At 41.1% G+C, this 23,984-nt stretch overlaps 1 protein-coding gene across 2 annotated transcripts in view; it reads right to left on the minus strand.

The window, feature by feature from the left end:
* STARD7 (StAR related lipid transfer domain containing 7) overlaps window positions 1-23,984 on the minus strand; it is an 88,957-nt gene that overhangs the window by 14,502 nt on the left and 50,471 nt on the right. Inside the window, exons 7-8 of one of the 2 annotated variants that reach the window (XM_033949851.1) lie at window positions 9,887-9,971; window positions 2,492-2,696 (exon numbers count right to left, since the gene is read on the minus strand). In XM_033949851.1, the coding sequence (XP_033805742.1) occupies window positions 2,524-2,696; window positions 9,887-9,971 (258 nt within the window). In that variant the 3' untranslated portion in view covers window positions 2,492-2,523. Of the gene's footprint in view, window positions 1-427; window positions 2,697-9,886; window positions 9,972-23,984 lie in introns of those variants that run through there. The other variant, XM_033949850.1, reaches the window with a different exon arrangement.

Genomic DNA, 23,984 nt, shown 5'->3' on the forward strand with positions numbered 1-23,984 from the left:
GGATTTTTCTATCATTGTATAGATGAATTGTCTTCCTACCAATTGTCTGGATCCCAGTTGTAATTTCTTGCCCAGAGTAAAGCACAAACAAGTAATATTCCAAAAATATTTTAAGTGCTAATTTATGGGCACCCTAAACAGACCTTGCAGTATTTATGTCATAATATTCTAAGATTAAGATCCAAAACGTACAATTGTTTATTTCCTACTCCTAAAACTACCAGAAAATAAAGCTGGTAGCAACAATGAGTCCAGTTTTCAGCAGAATATCTAGGACCTAATTTGAAACAGTCTAAAAGCATTATGTGATATGTATGTATATTCAGCAGTACTATACTGTATATCTAGTAAACATTACTGAACATATAAGTATACATGGGAAGCAATTCAATAAGGATAGGAGTCAGGAAGGAACACCTCAACAGGAAACACTTAAATATATACATGTATTCAATAACAGGCACTTGGGTGAGCACACCCTTTACAGGATAGTGTATATGTTGACATGATGTATATCCCACATTATCTAGATGTTCTAAGTGGTTTACAAGTTAACACACAAAAATTTAAAACAAAAAACACATACATAAATTTTCAGTCTCGGATAAGCAGCGTGCTGAGCAGGACCGACATTATTGAACCCACAACCCAAAATGATGAGAAACAGTTGCATTTTATACAAAATTTATTCACACAAGTTAAAAGTGCCACAGATTTTACAGAAATAATGTTATCATGAGGCAAATATACTGATAAAATTCACACATAGAATACCAAGGGGTAAAGGAGAAGTGTCCCTCTTATACAGATGGCACAGTAAGGAAAGAGTCCCTGATAGTGTACCTCTCATAAAGGCACTACACTGGGTATTGAAGACAAAGTCCTCCTCATAGCAATACTATACTATAAAGAGGAGATATCCAGGCCCCAATGTTCATTCCTCTCAAACATATTATACACCGAGGACAGCTCATGCCAGCTATATAAAATGCTTATGTTGTGTCACCAACCTTCCCACATATTCCCATACAACAGTTTTCCTGCCATCTTAAGTATTTATAGACCAACAAGAAGTGTATAAATGGTGCAAAAATGACTGTAAAACATACTAAAATTTATCTTGAAAAATCCAGAGCAACCCATGATGCACAAGAAATGTCACGCTTGACCACCACTATCTCTGCTAGTCCATACAAACAGTAAGTGCTGCAGGAATGAGGGAGATTCCATACCTAAGCATACATTACCGTTAGACACAACATGAGCTGACAACTTAAGCAGCTTGCTACAGACTTCTCTTATCTGTTATACTTAGAAGTATCCTCTGGTACCTTAACATTACTGGTCCTCACATTATAACAATTTGCTCTTACAAGGTAGAGAAAAAAAAACCAGTCTCTACATCCTTTATAACTGGGATCTTCATAGAAAGATAAGATAGCCACCTCATGGATGGATTAAAAATCATTATTATTCTAGCACAGGTAAGAAAAGCAATCTGGCTGAGTTCCCAGATGTAATTTACAGCATCCTCAATTCCTAGCCCTATCTTCTACCTTACAAGAAGGATAAACAGCTGCCAAAGAAAAGCTATAAACATGAGACATCAGATTTGATGCTCTGGTGCAGACATGTACACATAGCTTCTGTTATCTTTCTGCCAATTAAGTTCTCTCTCTTAAGCCAAGCTTCATTAGCAATGTTAAACATTTGAATCCTGAGTGTCAAGTAGTACATAGCATTTACTACCCGAAACACAGAGAGATTATGTAGGAGGGATATACCATGAACAGAGACCTTTATTAATACAGAACAATGCAAAGATGAGATAGATGGCCAGATTTTAGTTTAAAAAAAAATTTTTGCATACCGTATGAACATTACTGTACAACAAAGTCAGTTTAAGGCATTGAGAAGTTGCATCCAGCTTAGTTTTCCATATCCTGAAGCAACAATGAGAACTTAGCCCTCTTGGTCAGGAGCTCACAGGGATATATAGCATGCTACTGCTATTAGTTTAGGTTAAGATCCAGACTCCTAAGAGGGTTCCAACTCCCTGCTGCCACTCACAATGAGGAGCACAAGCTGTGAAATGCATATTGCTGTTGATGAAGGAAGCAGCCGCTTCTGGTCTCTGCAGTACAAGCTGAGGTCTCTAAACATACTTTGACTTGTTCTACCTGCATTATATTAACACACAAAACTGCCTCCTTGCAATGCTCAGGGCCATATAAAATGAGAAAGGAGGGAGCAGTATACATCTACACTTCTGCAGGTAAACACCAAAGATGGCATGGGAATGTCAGACTTTCTCCTCCATAATAATCACCAACAGACTAGGCAATAACACTGGTCTTCAAGATAGATCAATTAGAATGTAACCAAAGCTCGATTCTTGAGAAGCTGGTCACTGGGATCTTCCAAGATCTTTTCATTCACAGTTCTGTTGGAGCAAACTTCAAGTATCAATCTGTCTTCTCAGTGCACTCACCCCAAATTTTTCTCATGAGTTATGACCAAGCACTATGCATATTCCATTTGTCCTCTACTGCAAGAGGTCTCAGCCTTGCGCTCAGAGCTGGGCTTAGTCTCACTGCTTCCCTCTAATTGTCGAAGGATATAATCTTTTACTTTTATTTCCATATTTGTGGCTCGGAGTGCTGCAAGATGGAGTTTTTCAAGGAAATCAGGCATACCTGCAGAAAAGGAAGAAACATTGAGCAAGCTAAATAGCACATAGGAACAGATGTACATGATCACACAAGCAACAGAATCCAGAAGTGCAAAATGGAGGACAGAAGGAAGGAAGCAAATACTTAGAGAGATGACATAGATCATTACATCTAAACTGGCTTAAAGTCCAGCACAACCAAAAACAGCTCCTCCTCATTTCATACACCGCACAAACAGTGCAGCCACTTCACTTTTCCCTATCAAACTATACCATCAGGGGGGGGGGGATAATGAGTAGGTACTTTGCTACGCTTCAAACAGTCTGCTAATATTTTTCCCTCTAATGGAGAAAAGTGGTAGAAAAAAAGATAACTCAACATTTTACTTGACAAACTGACTTCAAGCAGTCTCCTCAACAATACAAGAAACACCAAGAACCTTTTAGAAAACACCAGGCAAACAACAAAATAGGCTGGTGAGCTCAGTGCCTCATGTGCAGGCTTTCCAGCATTGCTACCTCCATCAATGGAGAGAAAACAAAGCAGGCTTTTGTAATTCTGTCCCAAGATCCAGCAGCCAGACTTTAAAGATATTCATCATGATTATGCATAAGAAAAGTTTACATATATGGTTTTTGGTGTATACCAATTTCTCACACACATTCACTGTGAATTATTACAAAAAGCTGTCAAGCTATCCTAAAAGTAGGGTGTGTCAAATTTGGAGATGTCAATTTAAAAAAAACACTAGTGAAAAAAAATAGTACAATTTCATGTAGAAAAAAATGACTAGCTTTAAATTTTATATTTTATTTACCTACCTGGAATTATAAGAAACTGCAAAAATGAAAGATTAGGTTCTTACCTTGCTAATCTTCTTTCTGATAGAAGACAGGATTCTGTACCATAGCTGTTGCTTCCTATTAGTTGTGAATCTGCAGAAGCGTGTCACTCAAAAAACTCTTGAACTCCTCCCTATCTGCAGTGGAGAACAGCTCCCTCTTCAGTTAGTACCAAAACAATTGAACACCACTGAAATAGAAGAAAAAGATGAGGACACAGGGAACTTCCCCAGCAATAAACCATATTCTCTTCTGCTCTGTAACTTATGTTAAAAGAACAATGATTACTAGCAATTAACAACTTAACACTGAACAATATATTATGCACATGAGTAGCTAGGAACCAACCTACACATGCAACTAGGAGGAATCATAACACTCCCCCCAAAGGAGAAAGGGAATAAGAGCCCTCATGTTCCTATAGTTATGTCTATGCTAAATCCCGAGATGGATACTGGCAATGTCTGAGGCAGGAATCAGGCAAATCAAGTCTAGACAGGTCAGGCCGTATAGAATCCTATGTTTTCTATCAGAAAGAAGATTAGCAAGGTAAGAACCTAATTTTCCATTCTGTAGTGAAGACATAGGATTCTGCACCATAGCTGATGTACCAAAGCAGTCCCATACATCTAGGGAGGAACAGATGAGCCTGCCCGCAATACCGAGGACCCAAAAGCAGCATCCTTTCAAGCAGCCACTCTGTAGAGCCTCATAAAGGTGTGCCACTTTTTGCTATGAAAACAGCTGTTGGAAGTCCGGAGTCATAGGATAGAGTTTCCAGTAACAAGTCCGTCATTGGAGATCTTCTGGCTGTTAGTCAGGGGGTCTCAGACCAAGGCTCCTACCCCTGAAAATCCATGCATGTTGGGGTGGAGGAACTTCGTAGGCGGCTACCTGATATCCACAGGGTTGTCACACAGGGGCTCCACAGCCTGCACTTAAGCCTGTGATAAAGCAGCAGATGAGCAAGCTCCCGGGGGAACAGTCCCTGAGCTCCTGAAAGGAGCTGGCTCTGCAGGCACTCTAAAAGATTGGCCTAGGAGCAGCAGTCCACCCATATGGGACTGCATCCTTTCCCAAATGAAGTAAGCCCGAAAAGTGGACCTCTGAGCACCAAAGCCAGGTGATCAAGAAGGTAAAAAAATTACAGCACTAATGAACTGGTCAATGACCTAACAACTGGATTACTTGCTCAGTTCGTACAAAGTAAATCCAAAATTCAGTGGTCCTGTATGTTAGGATTTTTTTTTTTTTTTTTAAATTTTTATTTATAAAATTTTCATTCTTACAATAAATGAATAGCATAATATTTAATTTATAATAATTATAGTTGTATGTACAATATCATATCATATATATTGAATCCCTTTCCCCTGTTATTTGTTTTTTCATTTTTTCTCATAGTAATTTCTATATTTCCCTCCCTAACCCTATATTATTATTATCAATGTGTTAAGATATCTGATCTTTAGAATATTTTGTCAATGGATCCCATATTTTCTTAAAATTTTTTATATTTCCTTGTTGTAATGCCAATATTTTCTCCATTTTATAAATGTGACACACCGAGTTCCACCAGAATGTATAATTTAGCTTGGTATAATCCTTCCAATTTTGTGTGATTTGCTGCATGGCAACTCCTGTCAATATTAAAAGCAATTTGTTATTGTTTGCTGATATTGGACTTTGTGTTCTCATTGCAGTACCAAATAATATGGTATCATATGAGAGACCAATATGATTTTCTAGTAATATGTTAATTTGGGGCCAAATTAAATTCCAAAAGGCTTTTATGCAAGGACAAAAAAAAATTAAATGATCTAATGTCCCTACTTCTATTTTACAATGCCAGCATCTATTAGATCTAGTATTATCTATTTTTTGCAAGCGCGTCGGGGTCCATAACACTCTATGTAATAAAAATATCCATGTTTGACTCATAGATGCTGACTTTGTTAATCTTAATCTCCAGGACCAGAATCTTGGCCATTGAGATGCAGAAATTGTCTGTCCAATCTCAATGCTCCAAATATCCCTAAGTCCAGTTTTCTTTTTTTTATTTAGAAATCCATATATTAATTTATACCATTTTGCAGCTTGGTGTCCCAAGAAATCCGCCTGGAAACATAAAACTTGCAAACTATATTGGGTATTAAGATCTTTCCATTCAGGGAACCCTACCTGAATGGCTTGCTTCAATTGCATCCATTTAAAATATTGTGTTTTATTTAGTCCAAATTTATTTTGCAATTGTGAAAAACTAAGCAAGGAACCTTCTGAAATGACATCATTCAATGTTCTTATTCCTGCATTTATCCATTGTTTCCAGACGATTTTAAATCCGCCAATTCTGATCCTGGAGTTTACCCATATTGATTGATTTAAAGATTTAGCTATTGGTTCTGGTGATAGGTTACTTATGTATCTCAATGTTTTCCATGTATCTAAAAAGATTCTGTTATCTTTATATCTCCTAGGCATTGTTATGGTAATTAGATGTTCTGGATATAAAGGGAACAGGAGTTGCCATTCTAAATACAGCCAATCTGGTACATTTTCCATGAGATCTGGGAGGATCCAATACATACCCTGTCTTAAAATATAGGCTTGATGATACCTATAAAAATTTGGAAAATTGGTCTTTGTAATGATACTAAAGCGATTCTTGGTCTTTTCCCAAACCAAACAAATTTTGTAAGAATATTGTTAAGTTTTTTATAAAATGACCCCTGAAAAAATATTGGTATCATACTCATTTGATAACAAACTACAGGCAATACCATCATTTTAATTGTTTGAATTCTTCCCCACCAAGAAAGATGTAATGGATTCCATTGCTCACACATTTCTGTTATTTTTTTCAATAAAAGTTTTTCATTCTCTTTGACTGTGTCTTCAATTGTATTTTTGATCATAATTCCTAAGTATTTTATTCCATCTTCTTTCCAAATAAATGAATATGGGTCAAATAGTCCTTTCGTACAATGAACATTAATTGGGAGGACTTCAGATTTGCTCCAATTAATTTTATATCCAGAAAAAGTGCCGAATTTCTCTAATAAATTAAGTATACATGGAATAGTAGTATCCGGTTCTCTTAAATATAATAAAATATCATCTGCATATGCAGAAAGTTTAAATTCCCAGTTGGAAAACGTGATTCCCTTTATCTCCTTAGTCTTATTTATTGCGATTAATAAAGGTTCTAGGACAATATCAAAAAGTAATGGAGACAAAGGGCATCCTTGTCTAACTCCCCTATGCAAATTAAATCTAGTTGAATTATTATTAATATATAATCTTGCACCAGGAGAGCTATACAATGTCTGGATCATTAAAACAAAGTTGAAATCCATGTGGAACAAACCAGCAAAGTTTCTGTGGGTAAAGCAAAACTGGAAGAGAAAAAGATTTATGCAGAAGCTCAACACGCTGATGGACATAAATTGTGAGCCAAATGTGAAATAAAGAGTTGTATTGATGTGGGATGCAATTCTGCTTGTGTCAGTGGAATACATATATTTTGTGACTGTAGCAGAGAAGATAATTCTTGTGATTGAGTTAGCCTTTGACCTTTTATAAAGAGAGCAAGTTAGGCATGTTGGACCTCATCAGATTGGATCAGTGGATCTCCCTGAGTCCAGAACTACAGAAGGAAATGCAGGCAAAAAGGAAGAACGAAGAAAAGTGGAGAGTTAAAAAAAAAACAACAACTCCCAAAAAACAACAAAACAACCACCCAGCAGAGGAGCAAGAAATGATGGGGAGATCTGTGCTTGAAGTGAAACAGGGAGATTCAGATGACATGGTGGAAAAAACTAATGGAGGAAGCTCTTCTTCCTCTAGAGAAAGCTAGGAAGAGGCCAAAACATACTGAGGATATAATCAACATAGCCCTTGTCAGTTTAAGACACCATACTGAACTGAGAGAGACAGCAGAGATTGCTACTGTCTGGATTGATAAAGGACTCACTCACTTACTTGGACACTGCTTTGGTGGTGATTAAATCACAAAAAGGTGAAGAGGGTTCAGGTGAAAATCATGAAAAAAAACTGGATGTACAGTTTGAGGAGGAACTGCAGCAGTTAAGTTCAAATAAATATTACCATATATACTAGAATATAAGTTGATCCGAATACAAGTCGAGACCCACATTTCCCCCCCTAAAAGAAGGAAAAATGGTTGACTTGAATATAAGACAGGTGGCTTAATATTCAAGTGTCCTGCCCTGCCAGGATCTGCACCCAGCGCCCCCTCCTTCCCCTGTGAGGCTCTGCACCCAGCCCCTACCCTGCTAGGCACTGTACCCAGCCCTCTTCCCTCTCTCCCCTGCCAGGCATTGCACCCTGTCCTCCCACTCCCTGCCCTGTCCATGGTACCTCCTCTCTGCCGATATCCTGCATGCCGCTGTGCCTTCTGTATAACCTGCGTACCTGGAATCTCTGGTAGTCCAGAGGTGTAGCAGGCAGGAGCGAGTTTTTCACGCTCTTGTCCCACTGCTGTACCAGTCGCTGCTGCAAATTCTGGCGGTTCAACAGGAGCGCGCTACCCATGCTGCTACTCAGCACTGAGTGGCTTCCTGAATGGCTCCTGCAAATTCTCGCTAGACTTGCCACAGCCTTTCAGGAAGCTGCTCAGCACCAAGCAGCAGCGACCGGTAAAGCAGCGTGGCAGGAGTGCAGAAATCTCACTCCTGTCCGTTACACCTCTGGACCACCAGGGATTCCAGGTACGCGGGTCATACGGAAGGCATGGCGGTATGCAGGGTATCAGCAGAGAGGAGGTACAATGGACAGGGCAGAGAGGATGGACAGGGTACAGTTTGGTGGCCCAGCGGAGGCCTGTAACAAGTCAGGGGGGGGAGAGGAGATGCCCCCATTTTTGGCCCAATGTTTTGGCCCCCAAATCTCTGTTTATATTTGAGTATATATAATATTTCTAGATATTTCAACTGTGATAGGTAAAAGACTCACTTTATGCAGTTTCTGGAGATAGCTTTAGATTCAGCATGCAAAACTGTATAATTTGGTCACTAGTAGTTTGAAAAGTTAAAAAACAAAACAAAAATCTATCCCTAAAATTGACACATCCTACTATGGAAGTCTAGTCCAATTTTCAGTGGATACAATGATGTTTTTCTCTCAATTTCCTTTCTATTGCATAGGTGTCACACTAAATGGTTTCTGATCTTTAAACAAAATATATTAGACAAAGGGAACCTGAGTAAACAAAGAGTTGAATAATTTAAAAACAGTGTTAAAGAACAAAATTATTCAACACCCATGAGAAAAAGTACCTGCACTTTTAACTGACAATTAGATTCAACAGAATGAACACAGCCCAAATGAATCTAAACTTCACTATATATTGACTTTACCATGAGAGCATAATGACCACCATAAAAATTCTATAAAAACACAGTCATGATCAAAGAAAGTCTGGAAGTGAGAAGAAAAAGAAGTTGCTGAAATATCAGTTTGGAAAGGTTATAAAAGCCATTTCTAAAGCTCTGGAACACCATCGAACCAAAGACAAGAGTTATTATCTACAAATGTAGATGACTTGAGAACAGTGGTAATCTTCCCTGAAGAGACTGGCCTGCCAAAATTATTCCAAGGGCACATTGATAACTCATCCAGGTCAAAACACATCCCAGAAAAACATCTCTCTCTAGCCTCAGCTAAAGTCAGTTTTAATGATACTACAATGAGCAAATAGGTGATTCATGGAAGAACAGCAAAGCAGAAATCACTGCTATCGAAAAGCAACATCAAGCTCATCTCATATATGAAAGACATACCTGGATGATCCTTAAGCCTTTTTTGGATGTTTTACTGACAGAATCAAATTTTAACTCTTTGGACAACACAAGAACCATTATGTCTAGTGAAAAGTCAATACAACATTATACAAGCCACAGCATTCTCAATATATGGCAACTGATTTATTTGCGTTTCTGGTGTGGGGCAGCTGGAATCTCGCAGTACGGGGACCTTTATAAATTTCAGTGCCTCTACTATAACCAATGTAAATTTTTTTCTGAAATCTGTACTTGCCTGGCAGAGCACTACACTGACCTCTGGAAACTCTAGTCTCCTCCACAAAGAAAGAGTAGCTAGTAGAATATAATCAGAAAGAGGGAACACTTTTAGTAGGAAACTCCTGGAGTATGAAACTTTGTTTCACTTTGATTTAACTATCTTTGGTATTTGACTCCCCTGCTTCTGACTCTTTACAATGTACTACCCTAGCTGATATATCAAGCAATTTACAGAGGTGACAGAAGTTGCTTAAGCCTCTGCCATGTTGGGTGCCTAAGGGAATGAGAAACTCTGAAGCCTTCCCTCGATAGTTCACATTGGCATACTCACCACTTGAAACCATCCAGCTGACACAATATCTAGGAAAAACAGTCTGTGGATTGTCGCTGTAGGTTAGCAGGTAGTCAAAGCCATTCTGGAGAAAAGAAGAAAAAAATGTTTAGGGATTCGCTGATGCCCTTTCTCCTTTCTGTAAATCATTAGGTATCTGGAATGCTTTCATACTAATGAAAACGCCATTTCACCACAGCACTAGACTACCTGCATGCACAGACAGCTTCTGTTGTCTTACTGTCATATACAGAGAGAAGCTACATCATTTCATATCCCTCTCTTGACAACATCATCTATCAACCGAGATTTATCAGTGATCTCAGGATGCAACCAATGTGAAAAGGAAAATTTTCCATTTTTAAATATTCATTTTATAAAATTTGTTAATAACAAATTGACAATATTTGGAAAGTTTGCCCAATTTAAAAGTTGTAATTAATGTCTTTCAGGTAATATCCCTAGAAAGTATTTGAATTGTATGAGTTTGTTGTAGAGAATTTTCTTGACCAATGACTAGTTTTTTAGCACAGTAGAGTTGGATGGGAGGGACATTTCCAGGCTTTTATTATTGGACAGTGCCGTTAAGACAGCTAGACTAGGAGGCTAGGGAAGATAAAGCATCTGTAAAGTTTGAACAATAAAATCTTCCAGAGTTCTCAAGCTAAACACATTAGGCATCTGGTTAGAACCACAACAGGAATTAAAAAAAAAAATTGGATGTCCTCTCTCACTCCCATATGAGCCCTCTTTTGTGGAAGGAGAAAAGAGTTGCTGGGTCATTCCATGTTGTGATCTAATTTTAGAACTGTACCCTCCCTCTCCATCACGGTTTTGTTGAAACTTTGTATGCTGAATCTTACATAACTCAAACAAACTTTGGTGAAGTTTAAGATTCGGCAATGGAATATTTGTGGAGATAAAGATTTTTGTTTGATCCCATACTGTGATCATATCCCTGCAAAATTTTCACAATTTGAGTCAATATATTTCCTTGGTTATATACGCAAAAAAAAAAAAAAGAAACTTGGTGATCTTATTACAACTTTTTACAATCTATTCAATGGAACTAATGTGGATTTTCAATTTTTTAAACCGACATATGTATAAAAACCTCAAAGTGGCCCGAAATAATGGAAGTGCTAAAATAAATTTCAAAATTTAGCCTTCTATGATTCCTGTAATGAAGATAACCCCGTAAAATTTTGTCTATTATTTTGTGACGAGACTTTGGTCTCAAATATATGATTTTGTCTTATAACCTAATCTCGTTACTTTAAAATTTAACTTTAAAAATTTTGCATTTTTCAAGATCATCATAAATTGGATATTTTTCACCATCTTTTAGAAAACGTTATATAGAAAAATTTTCAAACCAACTATTAGAAAGAGCATATTTTAAATACCATGAAAAAGATGGTTTTCAAAGCCAGCAAATAATGCCAAAATATAAGGGTCAGATTTTAACAAACCATTGGTAGTCTTATAGCTTATCTTTCAGCATTTACAATAGTTATACAACACACACACATACACAGTATAATCTCGTTATAACGGACTCGCTATAACAGGCGAGGTCCACTGGTCCCGGCCGTGCGCCATTATAAACATACAGAAAATCATTGCATATAGCGGACTCACATATAACAGACTTTTGGATATAACAGACAACCAATTTGGTCCCCAGAGCCGCTTTTAGCTGTAGTTTTCTTCGGCTATAACAGACATGCAGGATCTGCCTACAAGGCGCGTGGCATGCCGGTGATATAGTATCAAAATGCAGCCTAGAAGAAAATGACAGAGTATTTTTCTTTCTAGTACAGTACGACATAACGCTTTAGAACATCTTTTAGTGTTCTGGTTTTGCAATCATTTTGTGCCATACCAATGTTTTGCTGAGTTTTGTTCTTGATGTTGCTGATATGGTTGTGCAGTGACTGTTCATTGATTGAATGTTGTTTCAAGTTGACCTAAATAAAGTTTATTAAAAATGCAACTCTGGATATAAGGGACCGTTTTTCCAGGTCCCTTGAAGTCCGTTATAATGAGATTATACTATATATGTCTGACACAACAGCTGTCATCAATTCTATAAATTTAGCAAGCCGTGCACTGGTATAGCTTATTGCTGTTTTTTATTTGATTTAATAAGAGCACATTTATTTATTTATTCAATTTTCTATACCATTCTCCCAGGGAGCTCACAACGGTTTACATGAATTTATTCAGGTACTCAAGCATTTTTCCCCGTCTGTCCCAGTGGACTCACAATCTATCTAATGTACGTGGAGCAATGGGGGGATTAAGTGACTTGCCCAGGGTCATGAGTTTGAACCCACAAACTCAGGGTGCCGAGGCTGTAGCTTTAACCACTGCGCAACACACTCCATGAGCTTAGCATATTGCTATATTACCATTTGTAGCAGGTAGACACCATTGAGAAGATTCCTTTTCATCTCAAGTCCTACTCTATTTTCAATAATTCTTTCCAGTTTAGATTCATACAAATTTATGTTATCAATTCATTCATAATTGAAACAACTGAATTGGGTAGCAATGATGATACTTCACATGCAACATGCATCATTAGAAGAAAACAGTCAAGAGTGTCATGGCTTATTTTATTGCAAAAAAGTTGGGCTCAAATCAGTACACCGATTATCAGCAGACAAATCACTCTTATTCAGTGGTAAGAAATTAATCTCTCAGATGATGATCAAATTTGCTTGCATCACAAAGCAATGTTCTTCAAAATAATTACGAGACTACATAAAAGAAATGCTCTTCTTAAAAGGAGTTGTATATATCACAAGTTTCTCTTAACTATAAAGGACGCCTCAGCCCCACCACTCCACCGCTGTATTATTTCTTGTTTGCGGGAAGAATTATGTGGCACTTCATGGCTGTACCTTTATATTTTTATCATTTTTCATGCTAAGTATTTGTTCATTATTATTATTTTTCCTTTGTGTACTTAGTTCTTCCTTCAGCCAACGCCTGGGAGTCTGACCCAACATGACATGTTTCGCACCCGAAGTGCTGTATCAAGGGTCTCCCTATAAGATAGTGGAAGGAGTATGTTAGGTGCTATTCACAACAACCTCCCCCACAACTTAAAACTTATCTTATCCTATTCATTCACAAATACTAATAACTCACCGAGAGCGTGCGTGTCATCCGACTCTACCGTAACTATGAGAGAAAAAGATGGCCGCGGAGTCTAACCTCAGAGTTTAAATATCCCTCCCTTCTCAATCAGCTGTTTCCACTCCCCTGTGTCTCATTGGTCAGACCTCTATCCTATGAGTGAAGTCCATTCAATTTCCCCGTTCAATCCACGAGGTACTACAGTATCTAACAGAAAAATGTGTCTCTGCTCACATTCATTAAGCTTCTTCAGATCTTTCCCACCATCCCTCCCAACAACTTTAGTGACGACACGCCACCGAATTTCCTCTACTGTATGTCTGTATGTAGTCCAGTGTTCAACCAGAGGGGCCTGGGTAACTCCATTTATTATGCGGGATTTATGCTCTGTTAATCTGGTACGGATCGCCCGATTAGTCCGTCCAATATATACTAGCCCGCAGGGACATGTGATCGCATAGATCACATCTTGTGTTGTGCAATTTGTATCAGTCTTAGATGTTAAAACAATGTCTCTCCCAGGTACCCTCCAGCTATGTCCCTCTATGGTAGACGAGCACCATTGGCACCTCCCACATCTAGTATGTTGTCCCCCTTCCCCCTAGTTACTCCCTCATATTTTAGAGGGTTACATTTTGATCCCATAGTGGCGCCTCTTGAGTAGGCTATCCTGGGGAAATCCCTTAAAGTCTGGTGTACTTGGACGATATACCATTGTTGTCTCATAATCGCCACCAACTGGTTAGCTGCCTTAGAAAAAGGGAGAACACACGTTAAAATACACAGCCCAGAAGGTGGAGAATGATATTTTAACGTGTGTTCTCCCTTTTTCTAAGGCAGCTAACCAGTTGGTGGCGATTATGAGACAACAATGGTATATCGTCCAAGTACACCAGACTTTAAGGGATTTCCCCAGGATAGCCTACTCGAGAGGCGCCACTATGGGATCAAAATGTAACCCTCTAAAATATGAGGGAGTAACTAGGGGGAAGGGGGACAACATACTAGATGTGGGAGGTGCCAATGGTGCTCGTCTACCATAGAGGGACATAGCTGGAGGGTACCTGGGAGAGACATTGTTTTAACATCTAAGACTGATACAAATTGCACAACACAAGATGTGATCTATGCGATCACATGTCCCTGCGGGCTAGTATATATTGGATGGACTAATCGGGCGATCCGTACCAGATTAACAGAGCATAAATCCCGCATAATAAATGGAGTTACCCAGGCCCCTCTGGTTGAACACTGGACTACATACAGACATACAGTAGAGGAAATTCGGTGGCGTGTCGTCACTAAAGTTGTTGGGAGGGATGGTGGGAAAGATCTGAAGAAGCTTAATGAATGTGAGCAGAGACACATTTTTCTGTTAGATACTGTAGTACCTCATGGATTGAACGGGGAAATTGAATGGACTTCACTCATAGGATATAGGTCTGACCAATGAGACACAGGGGAGTGGAAACAGCTGATTGAGAAGGGAGGGATATTTAAACTCCGAGGTTAGACGCCGCGGCCATCTTTTTCTCTCATAGTTACGGTAGAGTCGGATGACACGCACGCTCTCGGTGAGTTATTAGTATTTGTGAATGAATGGGATAAGATAAGTTTTAAGTTGTGGGGGAGGTTGTTGTGAATAGCACCTAACATACTCCTTCCACTATCTTATAGGGAGATCCTTGATACAGCACTTCGGGTGCGAAACATGTCATGCTGGGTCAGACTCCCAGGCGTTGGCTGAAGGAAGAGCTAAGTATTTATTTTTATTTATTTATTTATTTATTTAGATTTATATCCCGTTCTCCCGGTAGCTCAGAACGGTCTACAAGTAAACATACACAGTAGAAGTAATTAGGCAAATAAGATGTACAATAAGTTTAGATGCTTGGACATACAAGATTGTGCAGTATTTATCAGGCTACAGACAATTTTTCAGAGTACAGACAATTTTTCAGAGTACAGACTAAGAGAGGACTATACTGAAATTTAGGAGAAGTTAAATAGGGGAGAGAAGAGAGAGGTGGGGTTTAAGGGGGGGTGTAGACTGAGGGAGACCTTTAGTTGAAGAGGAGGGTCTTTACCATTTTACGGAATGTCAATAAAGAGTTCTGTTGCCTGAGTTGGGGGGGGGGGAGTTTATTCCAGAGATGTGGGATGAAGTGGCTGTAGGAAAATTTTGTAGAGCACTTATTTATTAAGAAAAAATAATAATAATGAACAAATACATAGCATGAAAAATGATAAAAATATAAAGGTACAGCCAATGATGAAGTGCCACATAATTCTTCCCGCAAACAAGAAATAATGCAGCGGTGGAGTGGTGGGGCTGAGGCGTCCTTTATAGTTAAGAGAAACTTGTGATATATACAAGTCTTATAGTAGTGATTGTGATATATATCTGAAGGGACTTGAGAGAGTTATTGCTGATAGTGCCATAAGATTATAGGGCTTCTTAAAAGGAAAGCATCACCCTGGTGAGATAGAAGGCAATCCTGTAGCCAGGATCTGCCCACCAGGGCAATGTCCTCTCACACCGAGGATGCATCTCCAGGAGCTTCTGCTCAGGAGGGAAGAGTTAGGATGTCTGTTTTAGTGGGAGATTCGATCATTAGGCATGTAGATAGTTGGGTGACTGGTGGATGTGAGGGTCACCTAGATAATATTTTAAACAGTGCTGGGGAGGAGTGTCTTGCTAAATATGGGTACCAATGACCTAGGGAAATGTGGTAGGGAGGTTCTGGAAGCCACATTTAGGCTCTTAGGTAGAAAGTTAAAATCCAGAACCTCCAGAGTAGCATTTTCAGAAGTGCTCTCTGTTCCACGCGCAGGACCCAAGCAGAGATCCAGTCTCAATGCATGGATGAGGCAATGGTGCAGGGAGGAGGGTTTTAGATTTGTTAGGAACTGGGCAACAAACTGGGGAAGGTTTAATTGCTAGCACTGCCGGCAGACTATAAATGGTTAGAGGGAGGGAGGGGATTATAGTGGACCATGGAGGACAGCAGTAGCGAAACAGTGGCAGGTGGCGAGACAGAGTCGAGGAGCAAAGGGGTGTTAACGATAACATTTTAATCACGTTAACATGTCAAATGTGCAGACCTAGTTTTATGCCTATTTTATGATCTTATTTTTTAAATTATGAATATGTATGTACTGTGGAAACTGCTTAGGTTTAAGCAGGTTACAAATTTGGATGTTAATGTATACTCTTACCACAGAATGGAAGATTTTAGGGAACTGATGGATATTGGGGGGCACCTTGATAACTTCTGAGGAATTACTGGGAGGTCCCCTGATAGCTCTATGCACTTCATGTACTTTTCCTGCAACAACTAACCCCTATGAAAATAATAATTCTTTTTGACCTTCAAACCAAGACATCACAGCTTCCTTGATGTCTTTATCACTTGAAAACCACCGTCCACTGAGAGATTTCTTCAAAACTCAGAACTGGAAATAATCCAAGGGAGCCAGGTCAGAACAGCTGCTGAAAATCACATTCTCGGAGGGCAGCCTGTGATTGTCATGACATGTGTACCAGTGCATTGTCATGAAGCAGCAGCACGCCAGCTATGACATTTTCTCATCTCTTCTCCCAAAAAAGCGATCATTGTATTGGTGTAACTCTCCCCGCTTATGGCTGTCTTGTGTGGCATGAACTCCAGAAGCAAAAATCCATCAATCCAGAAGACAATTGCCTTGATTTTGCCTACAGCTTTTTCTATCTTGAACCTTTTTGGGGTGGGGGATAACTTATGCTTCCACTGCATTGACTCCATTTTGCATTCAGGATCCCTGCGATAGACCCAAGTCTTATCTCCAGTCACCAAATGATGAAAAAAAATCCACTTGGTTTTCATTGAGCATCTCCAAGCTTTCCCGATTGCACTGGAGCCTCGTGGCCTTCTGACATGGCATCGGCATTCTTAGAACCTATCTTGCACTAAACCTTGGACACGCCCAACTTTTTCATTAATTATTTTCCAAACTGTACCTACCGAGATGCTTATTTCTTCAGTTATTCGGGAAACCTTAATTCATCTGTCTGACAAAATTAAATCGACTTTCTTGCACATTTCTGTGGAAGTTGTTTCTACAGGCTGTCCAGTGTAAGGGTCATCTTCAATGGACTCTACCCCACTAAAACTGCATACTCCAAAAGTTTACTTTGTAGGATGGGGCAGACTCACCATAAACTGCATTCATGGATCTCCTTTGGCTTTTTCCCTTCTTTTGTGAGAAATTTTATCACTGAATGGTGCTCCAAATAGCACAGTTATTTACCCTAACAAGTGTTATCCAGGGACAGCAGGCAACTATTCTCACATATGGGTGACGTCATCGACTGAGCCCCAATGCGGAAGCCTCATAAGCAGATTTGCTTGTAGAAACTAGAAGTTTTGACTCAGCCGCACCGCACATGCGCGAGTGCCTTCCCACCCAGCACAGGGCGCGTCTCCTCAGTTCAGATAGCTAGAAGAGAAGCCAACCTGGGGAGGTGGGTGGATTGTGTCTGCTGCCTGCTGTCCCTGGATAACACCTGTTACGGTAAGTAACTGTGCTTTATCCCAGGACAAGCAGGCAGCCTATTCTCACATAAGGGTGACCTTCAAGCTAACCAGAATGAGATGGTGGGAGTGTTGGCAATTTAGGAGAATAAATTTTGTAACACTGTCTGGCCAAAACGGCCATCCCGTCTGGAGAAAACATCCAGACAATAGTGAGAAGTGAAAGTATGAACTGAGGACCAGGTAGCAGCCTTGCAAATTTCCTCAATAGGTGTAGATCTGAGGAAAGCTACTGAAGCTGCCATTGCTCCGACCGTATGGGCTGTGACTCTACTCTATAGAGGTAATCCATCATGGGCATAGCAGAAGGAGATACAAGCAGCCATCCAGTTGGAGATGGTACGCTTAGAGTTAGGATGTCCCAACTTATTTGGATCGAAGGAGACAAAAAGTTGAAGAGCAGATCTGTTTGGTTTGGTACATTCCAAATAGAAGGCCAAAGCACGTTTACAGTCCAGAGTATGAAGAGCTGATTCTCCAGGATGAGAATGAGGCTTTGGAAAGAACACTGGAAGAATAATGGATTGGTTGAGATGAAATTCCGAAACCACTTTACGTAGGAATTTAGGATGAGTACAGAGAACCACCTTGTCATGATGAAACACAGTGAAAGGTGGATCAGCAACTAAAGCTTGCAGCTCACTGACTCTTCGAGCAGAAGTGAGGGCAATGAGAAACACCATTTTCCAAGTGAAATACTTCAGATGAGCCATAGACATTTGTTCAAATGGAGGCTTCATCAATTGAGTAAGAACAACATTGAGGTCCCAAACCACTGGAGGTGGTTTGAGAGGAGGTTTGACAATGAAAAGTCCTTTCATGAATCTGGAAACCACCGGATGAGCAGAAAGGGGTTTTCCTTCAATAGGCTGATGGAAAGCAGCAATTGCACTGAGATGGACTCAGATCGATGTAGACTTGAGGCCAGAGGTGGATAAGTGCAAAAGGTAGTCTAAGACAGAAGATAAGGAGGAATGTTGAGGTTCCTTATCGTTAGAAAAACACCACATAGAGAATCTAGTCCATTTTTGGTGATAGCATTGTCTAGTGGTAGGCTTCCTAGAAGCCTCTAAAATGTCTCTTACAGATTGAGAAAACTGAAGAGGAGTTATGTTGAGAGGTACCAAGCTGTCAGGTATAGAGACTGCAGGTTGGAATGAAGCAGAGATTCCTGAGTCTGTGTAAGCAGAGATGGAAAAACTGGTAGAAGGTATGGCTCCCTGCTGCTGAATTGAAGGAGAAGGGAGAAGAAAAAGGATTACATGAACTTATGTGTAGAAGGGGGGAGAGAAAGGGGGGAAGGATAGAGCTACAATTTGCTGAAAAGCCAGGTTTTCAGTTGTTTGCGGAATAACTGAAGGGAGCTCAGGTTCCGCAGCGGGGTGGTGAGGTCGTTCCAAAGATCTGTGATTTTGAAGAGAAGGGATTTTCCCAGTTTGCCTGAATAGTGGATGCCGCGTGGAGAGGGGAAGGCTAGTTTAAGCCTTTGGGCAGTTCTGGAGGAGTCGGGACTGGAGGAGTTGAAAGACAGTGGGATAAGAGGAGGCAGGATTCCGTGAATGATCTTGAAAGCCAGGCAGGAACATTTGAAATGGATTCTGGAGATTATTGGGAGCCAATGAAGTTTGGCAAGGAGTGGGGAGGCATGGTCAGACTTGCGTTTTGAGAAGATCAGTTTGGCTGCAGTATTCTGGATTAGCTGGAGTCTTAACTTTACAACTTTAACTTGACAAGAGTCTTGAGAATGAGAGGGAATGGAAGGAATGCATACAGGAAGAGATTCGTCCATTCCAGAAGAAAAGCATCTGTCTCGAGGTGATGAGGAGACTAGATCCTGGAGCAGAACTGAGGCAGTTTGTAGTTGTGGGGAGCTGCAAAGAGATCTAGCTGAGGCGTTCCCCACTGTGAAAAAATGTGATGAAGAGGCAAGGAATGGAGTGTCCATTCGTGAGGTTGCAGAAGATGACTCAAGTTGTCCTCCAAGCAATTTTTCGCCCCTTGGATGTAGACAGCTTTGAGGAAGGTGTTGTGGCGGATTGCCCAGTCCCAAACCTTCAGAGCTTCTTGACAAAGGGAGGAAGATCCCGTCCCTCCCTGTTTGTTGACATAATACATGGCGACTTGGTTGTCCGTACGAATGAGGACTATCTGATCTTGAAGAAGATGTTGAAAAGCTTTGAGAGCCTTGAAAATCGCTCTGAGTTCCAACAGATTGATGTGACACTGATGATCCGTACTGGTCCAGTGGCCTTAAGTACGGAGACTATCGAGATGAGTGCCCCAAGCGTAGGACAAGGAATCTGTTGCGAGGACCTTCTGATGAGGGGACGGTTGAAACAGCAAGCCTCTGGAGAGATTGGAAGAGAGCATCCACCAGCAGAGAGACTATCTCAATGAAGGAATGACTGCAATGTGTCGAGAAAGTGAGTCGCAAACCTGTGTCCACTGAGATGCCAGGGTCCACTGAGGAATTCTGAGGTGAAGTCTGGCAAAAGGAATCACGTGTACTGTGGAGGCCATGTGACCAAAGAGTACCATCATGTGTCTCGCTGATATGGAGGAGCGGGAAGACACTGTATGACAGAGTTGAAAGAGGACTTCCAGACATTGTTGCGGAAGGAATGCTCTGAGTTGGATAGTATCCAGAAGAGCTCCGATGAATTGTAGATTCTGAGAGGGTTGAAGTTGGGATTTGGGAAAGTTAATTTCGAATCCCAAACTCTGTAGGAACCACGTAGTCCGTTGGGTCGCTACAATAACCCCTTGAGATGTTGAATCTTTGATAAGCCAGTCATCGAGGTAGGGAAATACCTGAAGACCATGGTTCCTTAGAGCTGCTGCTACCACAACCAGGCACTTGGTGAAGACTCTGGAAGAGGAAGCCAGGCCGAAGGGCAGCACTCTGTATTGATAATGCAGATTCCCCACCCGAAATCAGAGGTATTGATGGGAGGCCGGATGAATGGGAATATGAGTATAAGCCTCTTTGAGATCCAGAGAGCATAACCAGTCATTCTGATCTAGGAGGGGATAAAATGATGCCAGGGATAACATGCAAAATTTTTCTTTGACTAAAAATTTGTTGAGAGCCCTGAGATCCAGAATGTGCCGCAGATCGCCCGTCTTCTTCGGAACAAGGAAGTAACGGGAGTAAAACCCCCTGTGCTGCTGTTCCAAAGGAACTGGTTCGATGGCACGGAGCAGAAGCAGAGTTTGAGCTTCCTGAAGAAGAAGGTTGGTCTGGGATGGACTGGAAGGATACTCTCTTGGAGGAAGCTCTGGTGGAACCTGAGTGAAATGAAGAGAGTACCCTTCCCTGATGATTGACAACACCCAGGTCAGATGTGATGGTCTCCCATCGGTGATAAAAATGATGGAGACGATCTCCAATAGGGGGAAGTTAGTTCAGAGACAGTACGGCGGAGGTTATGCTCTGTTTTAAACAGTCAAAAAGGCTGCGTAGCCTTAGGTGCAGCAGAAGGTTGAGATTTCTGTTGTTTCTGATTCTGCTGTTTCTTGGGAGGAGGGCGAGTGTAAGGAGCCGCTCTCAGAGCAAAACGCCTCTGGTAAATAGGAGGAGGACGTACAGGCTTGGCAGGAGCTGGCTTTGGCTTAGGTCTGACAATAGAAGCAAAGGATTTTTCATGCTCAGACAATTTCTTGGTGGCTGTCTCAATAGATTCATCAAAGAGGTCATTGCCTGCACAAGGAATATTAGCCAAGCAGTCCTGAAGATTAGGATCCATGTCAATGGTATGAAGCCAGGCAAGGCGGCACATTGCTATAGAACAAGCAGCTGCCCTGGCAGACAACTCAAAGGCATCGTAACAAGACTGAAGTAGATGTAATCTGAGTTGTGATAGAGAAGCTATGACTTCTTGAAATTCAAAGTGCTTTTGAGTATCTAAATAACTGAGAAATTTAGGCAAAAGAGCAATGAGGAACTCAAAATAAGTGATTAAATGGAAATTGTAATTAAGGACTTTAGAGGACATCAAGGCATTTTGATAAATGCAACGTCAGAATTTGTCCATAGTTTTCCTTTCCCTTCCAGGAGGAACGGTAGCATAAACCTTGGAAGGATGGGACCTTTTCAAGGATGACTCCACAAGTAGGGATTGGTGAGATAAGTGTGAATTCTCAAATCCTTTGCAATGGAGAGTTTTATATCTGGAGTCTAATTTGCCTGGAACAGCTGGAATTGCATAAGGAGTCTCAAGGCATCTGGTAAAAGTCTGAGACAATACTTGTGAAGAGGAAGCTTAAGTGACTCTGCCGGAGGTTGAGGAAGATGCATGACTTCGAGATACTCCTTAGAGTATTTGGAACCAGCATCCAATTGAAGGTCCAAGTCAATAGCCATCTGACGAAGAAAAGAGGAGAAAGATAGCTGATCCACCAATGCCTTGCCTCGAGAAGGACTCGAGGTCTTCGAGGCAGCCTGGGTCGAAGATGAAGCTTCGGCAGGAAAAAAGGCATCAAAAGAATAGGGAGACTTGGACGAAGCAATCGAAACCGCTGAGTCATCGAGGTGTGGAAATGGAGACCTCGATCGAGGAGTCGGTGTTCTAGTAGAACTGGAAGGTGTAGATCAAGGCTTAGTTGAAGAAGGACGCTCTTTGGAAAAAGAGCTATGCCTGGAAGTATGCCTCGAGGAAGGCCTCGATCGTCGGTGAGAATGGTGCTTGGAAGCAGATCTCAAAGATCGAGGAGACTTCGCCCCAGAGATGGAAGCAGTTGATGCCACCAAGGAATGGATAGGGCTGGAAGCTGTGGATCGAAGCTCCAGAGGTTTGATGGAGGAATCTCGATGCACTCCCAAAGACTCAGCTCCTTGTATGGAGTGTGAGGATTCCTGTCGAGACACTTGCAAAGAATCTGCTCCATGCTTCATATGCATAGATGCCAGACCAGACACTCGCAGAGAGACTCTGCTCCCTGCATAGAGTGTGTAAGCTCAGACTGAGGCATAGGAAGAGGCTCAACCTCGCAGGAGTCTGCAGAATGCCCAGGCTGGATTAGAGTAACAAGCTTTGGTCCCCTATTAGTGAGGAACTGAATGAATTGCTTCTCTAACATGGTCTGGAAAGAAGCAGGCTAGGATGAATCCGCGTCTGAAACCGTACTACCTGCTTTGGCTGGAGGTTCCACAGAGGCAGTGGAAATGTGCTTCGACTTGGAAGTCTTAGGCACCTTAAGCACCACCACTGGAACTTTCTGCTGAGCTATCTGACCTGAGGATATAGGGGAAGATACAGCAGACGTCGTCAAGGAGAGAGCCGTGCAAACGAAGAAGGTCTGTTGAGGCTCGAGGTCGAAGCAGTGGAGGCAGGAAGACCCGAGGTCGAAGGCGAGACTAAGGTCAGCTTCAGAGTCGAGGAAGTGGTCGAATCCATCCCGAAGAGCTTCTCCACTGAAAGCAGACGATGTTTAAGGGCTCGAGGTTGAAGAATAGCATAGCGCTCGCACGACTTCAGGTGATGGTCTAGCCCAAGGCACTTGAGGCACCTACTGTGTGGGTCCGTGAGAGAAATCGCACGTTGACACTGGCTACACTTCTTGAAGCCTTTTGCTGGTCAGGACATAGGAGAAAAAACAGCCGCCACAAAGTCGAAGCCCCTGGGCTGCGGCCGAGCGGCCTGCCCCGGCTTCCGAAAGGAAGAAATACATTTTTTTTTTAAAACTAGAAATAAAAGAAATACAGCGATTCATGAAGAAAAAGAACACAAACCGCAGTGAGAGAAGGCACGAAGTAAGATGAACGCAGAGAGTCAAAGAGGGACTTCTCGGCTCTGCGGAAAACTGAGAATTGAGAAGATGCGCCCTGTGCTGGGCAGGAAGGCACTAGCGCATGCACGGTGCGGCTGACTCAAAACTTCTAGTTTCTACAAGCAAGTCTGCTTGCGAGGTTTCCGCATCGGGGCTTCGTCGATGACGTCACTCATATATGAGAATAGGCTGCCTGCTTGTCCTGGGATAACTAGCAGTTTCTTACTTGATTCGCTCAAAGACTCTCCTGACATTGTGTCTCTTGGAATGTTAGACTTGCAATGAGCTGCAACTATGCATGAGTAACCTTGAGACATGTCAACATGCACAGACTTGTTTCAACACGCTTGTTACTTTCTTTCATACTCAAGTTTAAATCATTGAACACTCCTCATATCACCTGACTGAGGGAGTCTTCTTTTCCCTAATGCAGATTCAATGTTATATCAGAACACAAAGATGGACTAAGGCTGATCTAGAAAAGAACAAACATCTTGAAAATTTATGGCTAGCTTTAAGGAATTGAAGGAACCTATTTCTATACTATGCAAAAATCTCCTTGGAAGAGATATAAAAAATGCATTAAATTTATGATCTTGTGAGAGAGG

Source organism: Geotrypetes seraphini, chromosome 6 (assembly GCF_902459505.1).
Source record: "Geotrypetes seraphini chromosome 6, aGeoSer1.1, whole genome shotgun sequence".
In the NCBI taxonomy this organism is placed as follows: domain Eukaryota; kingdom Metazoa; phylum Chordata; class Amphibia; order Gymnophiona; family Dermophiidae; genus Geotrypetes; species Geotrypetes seraphini.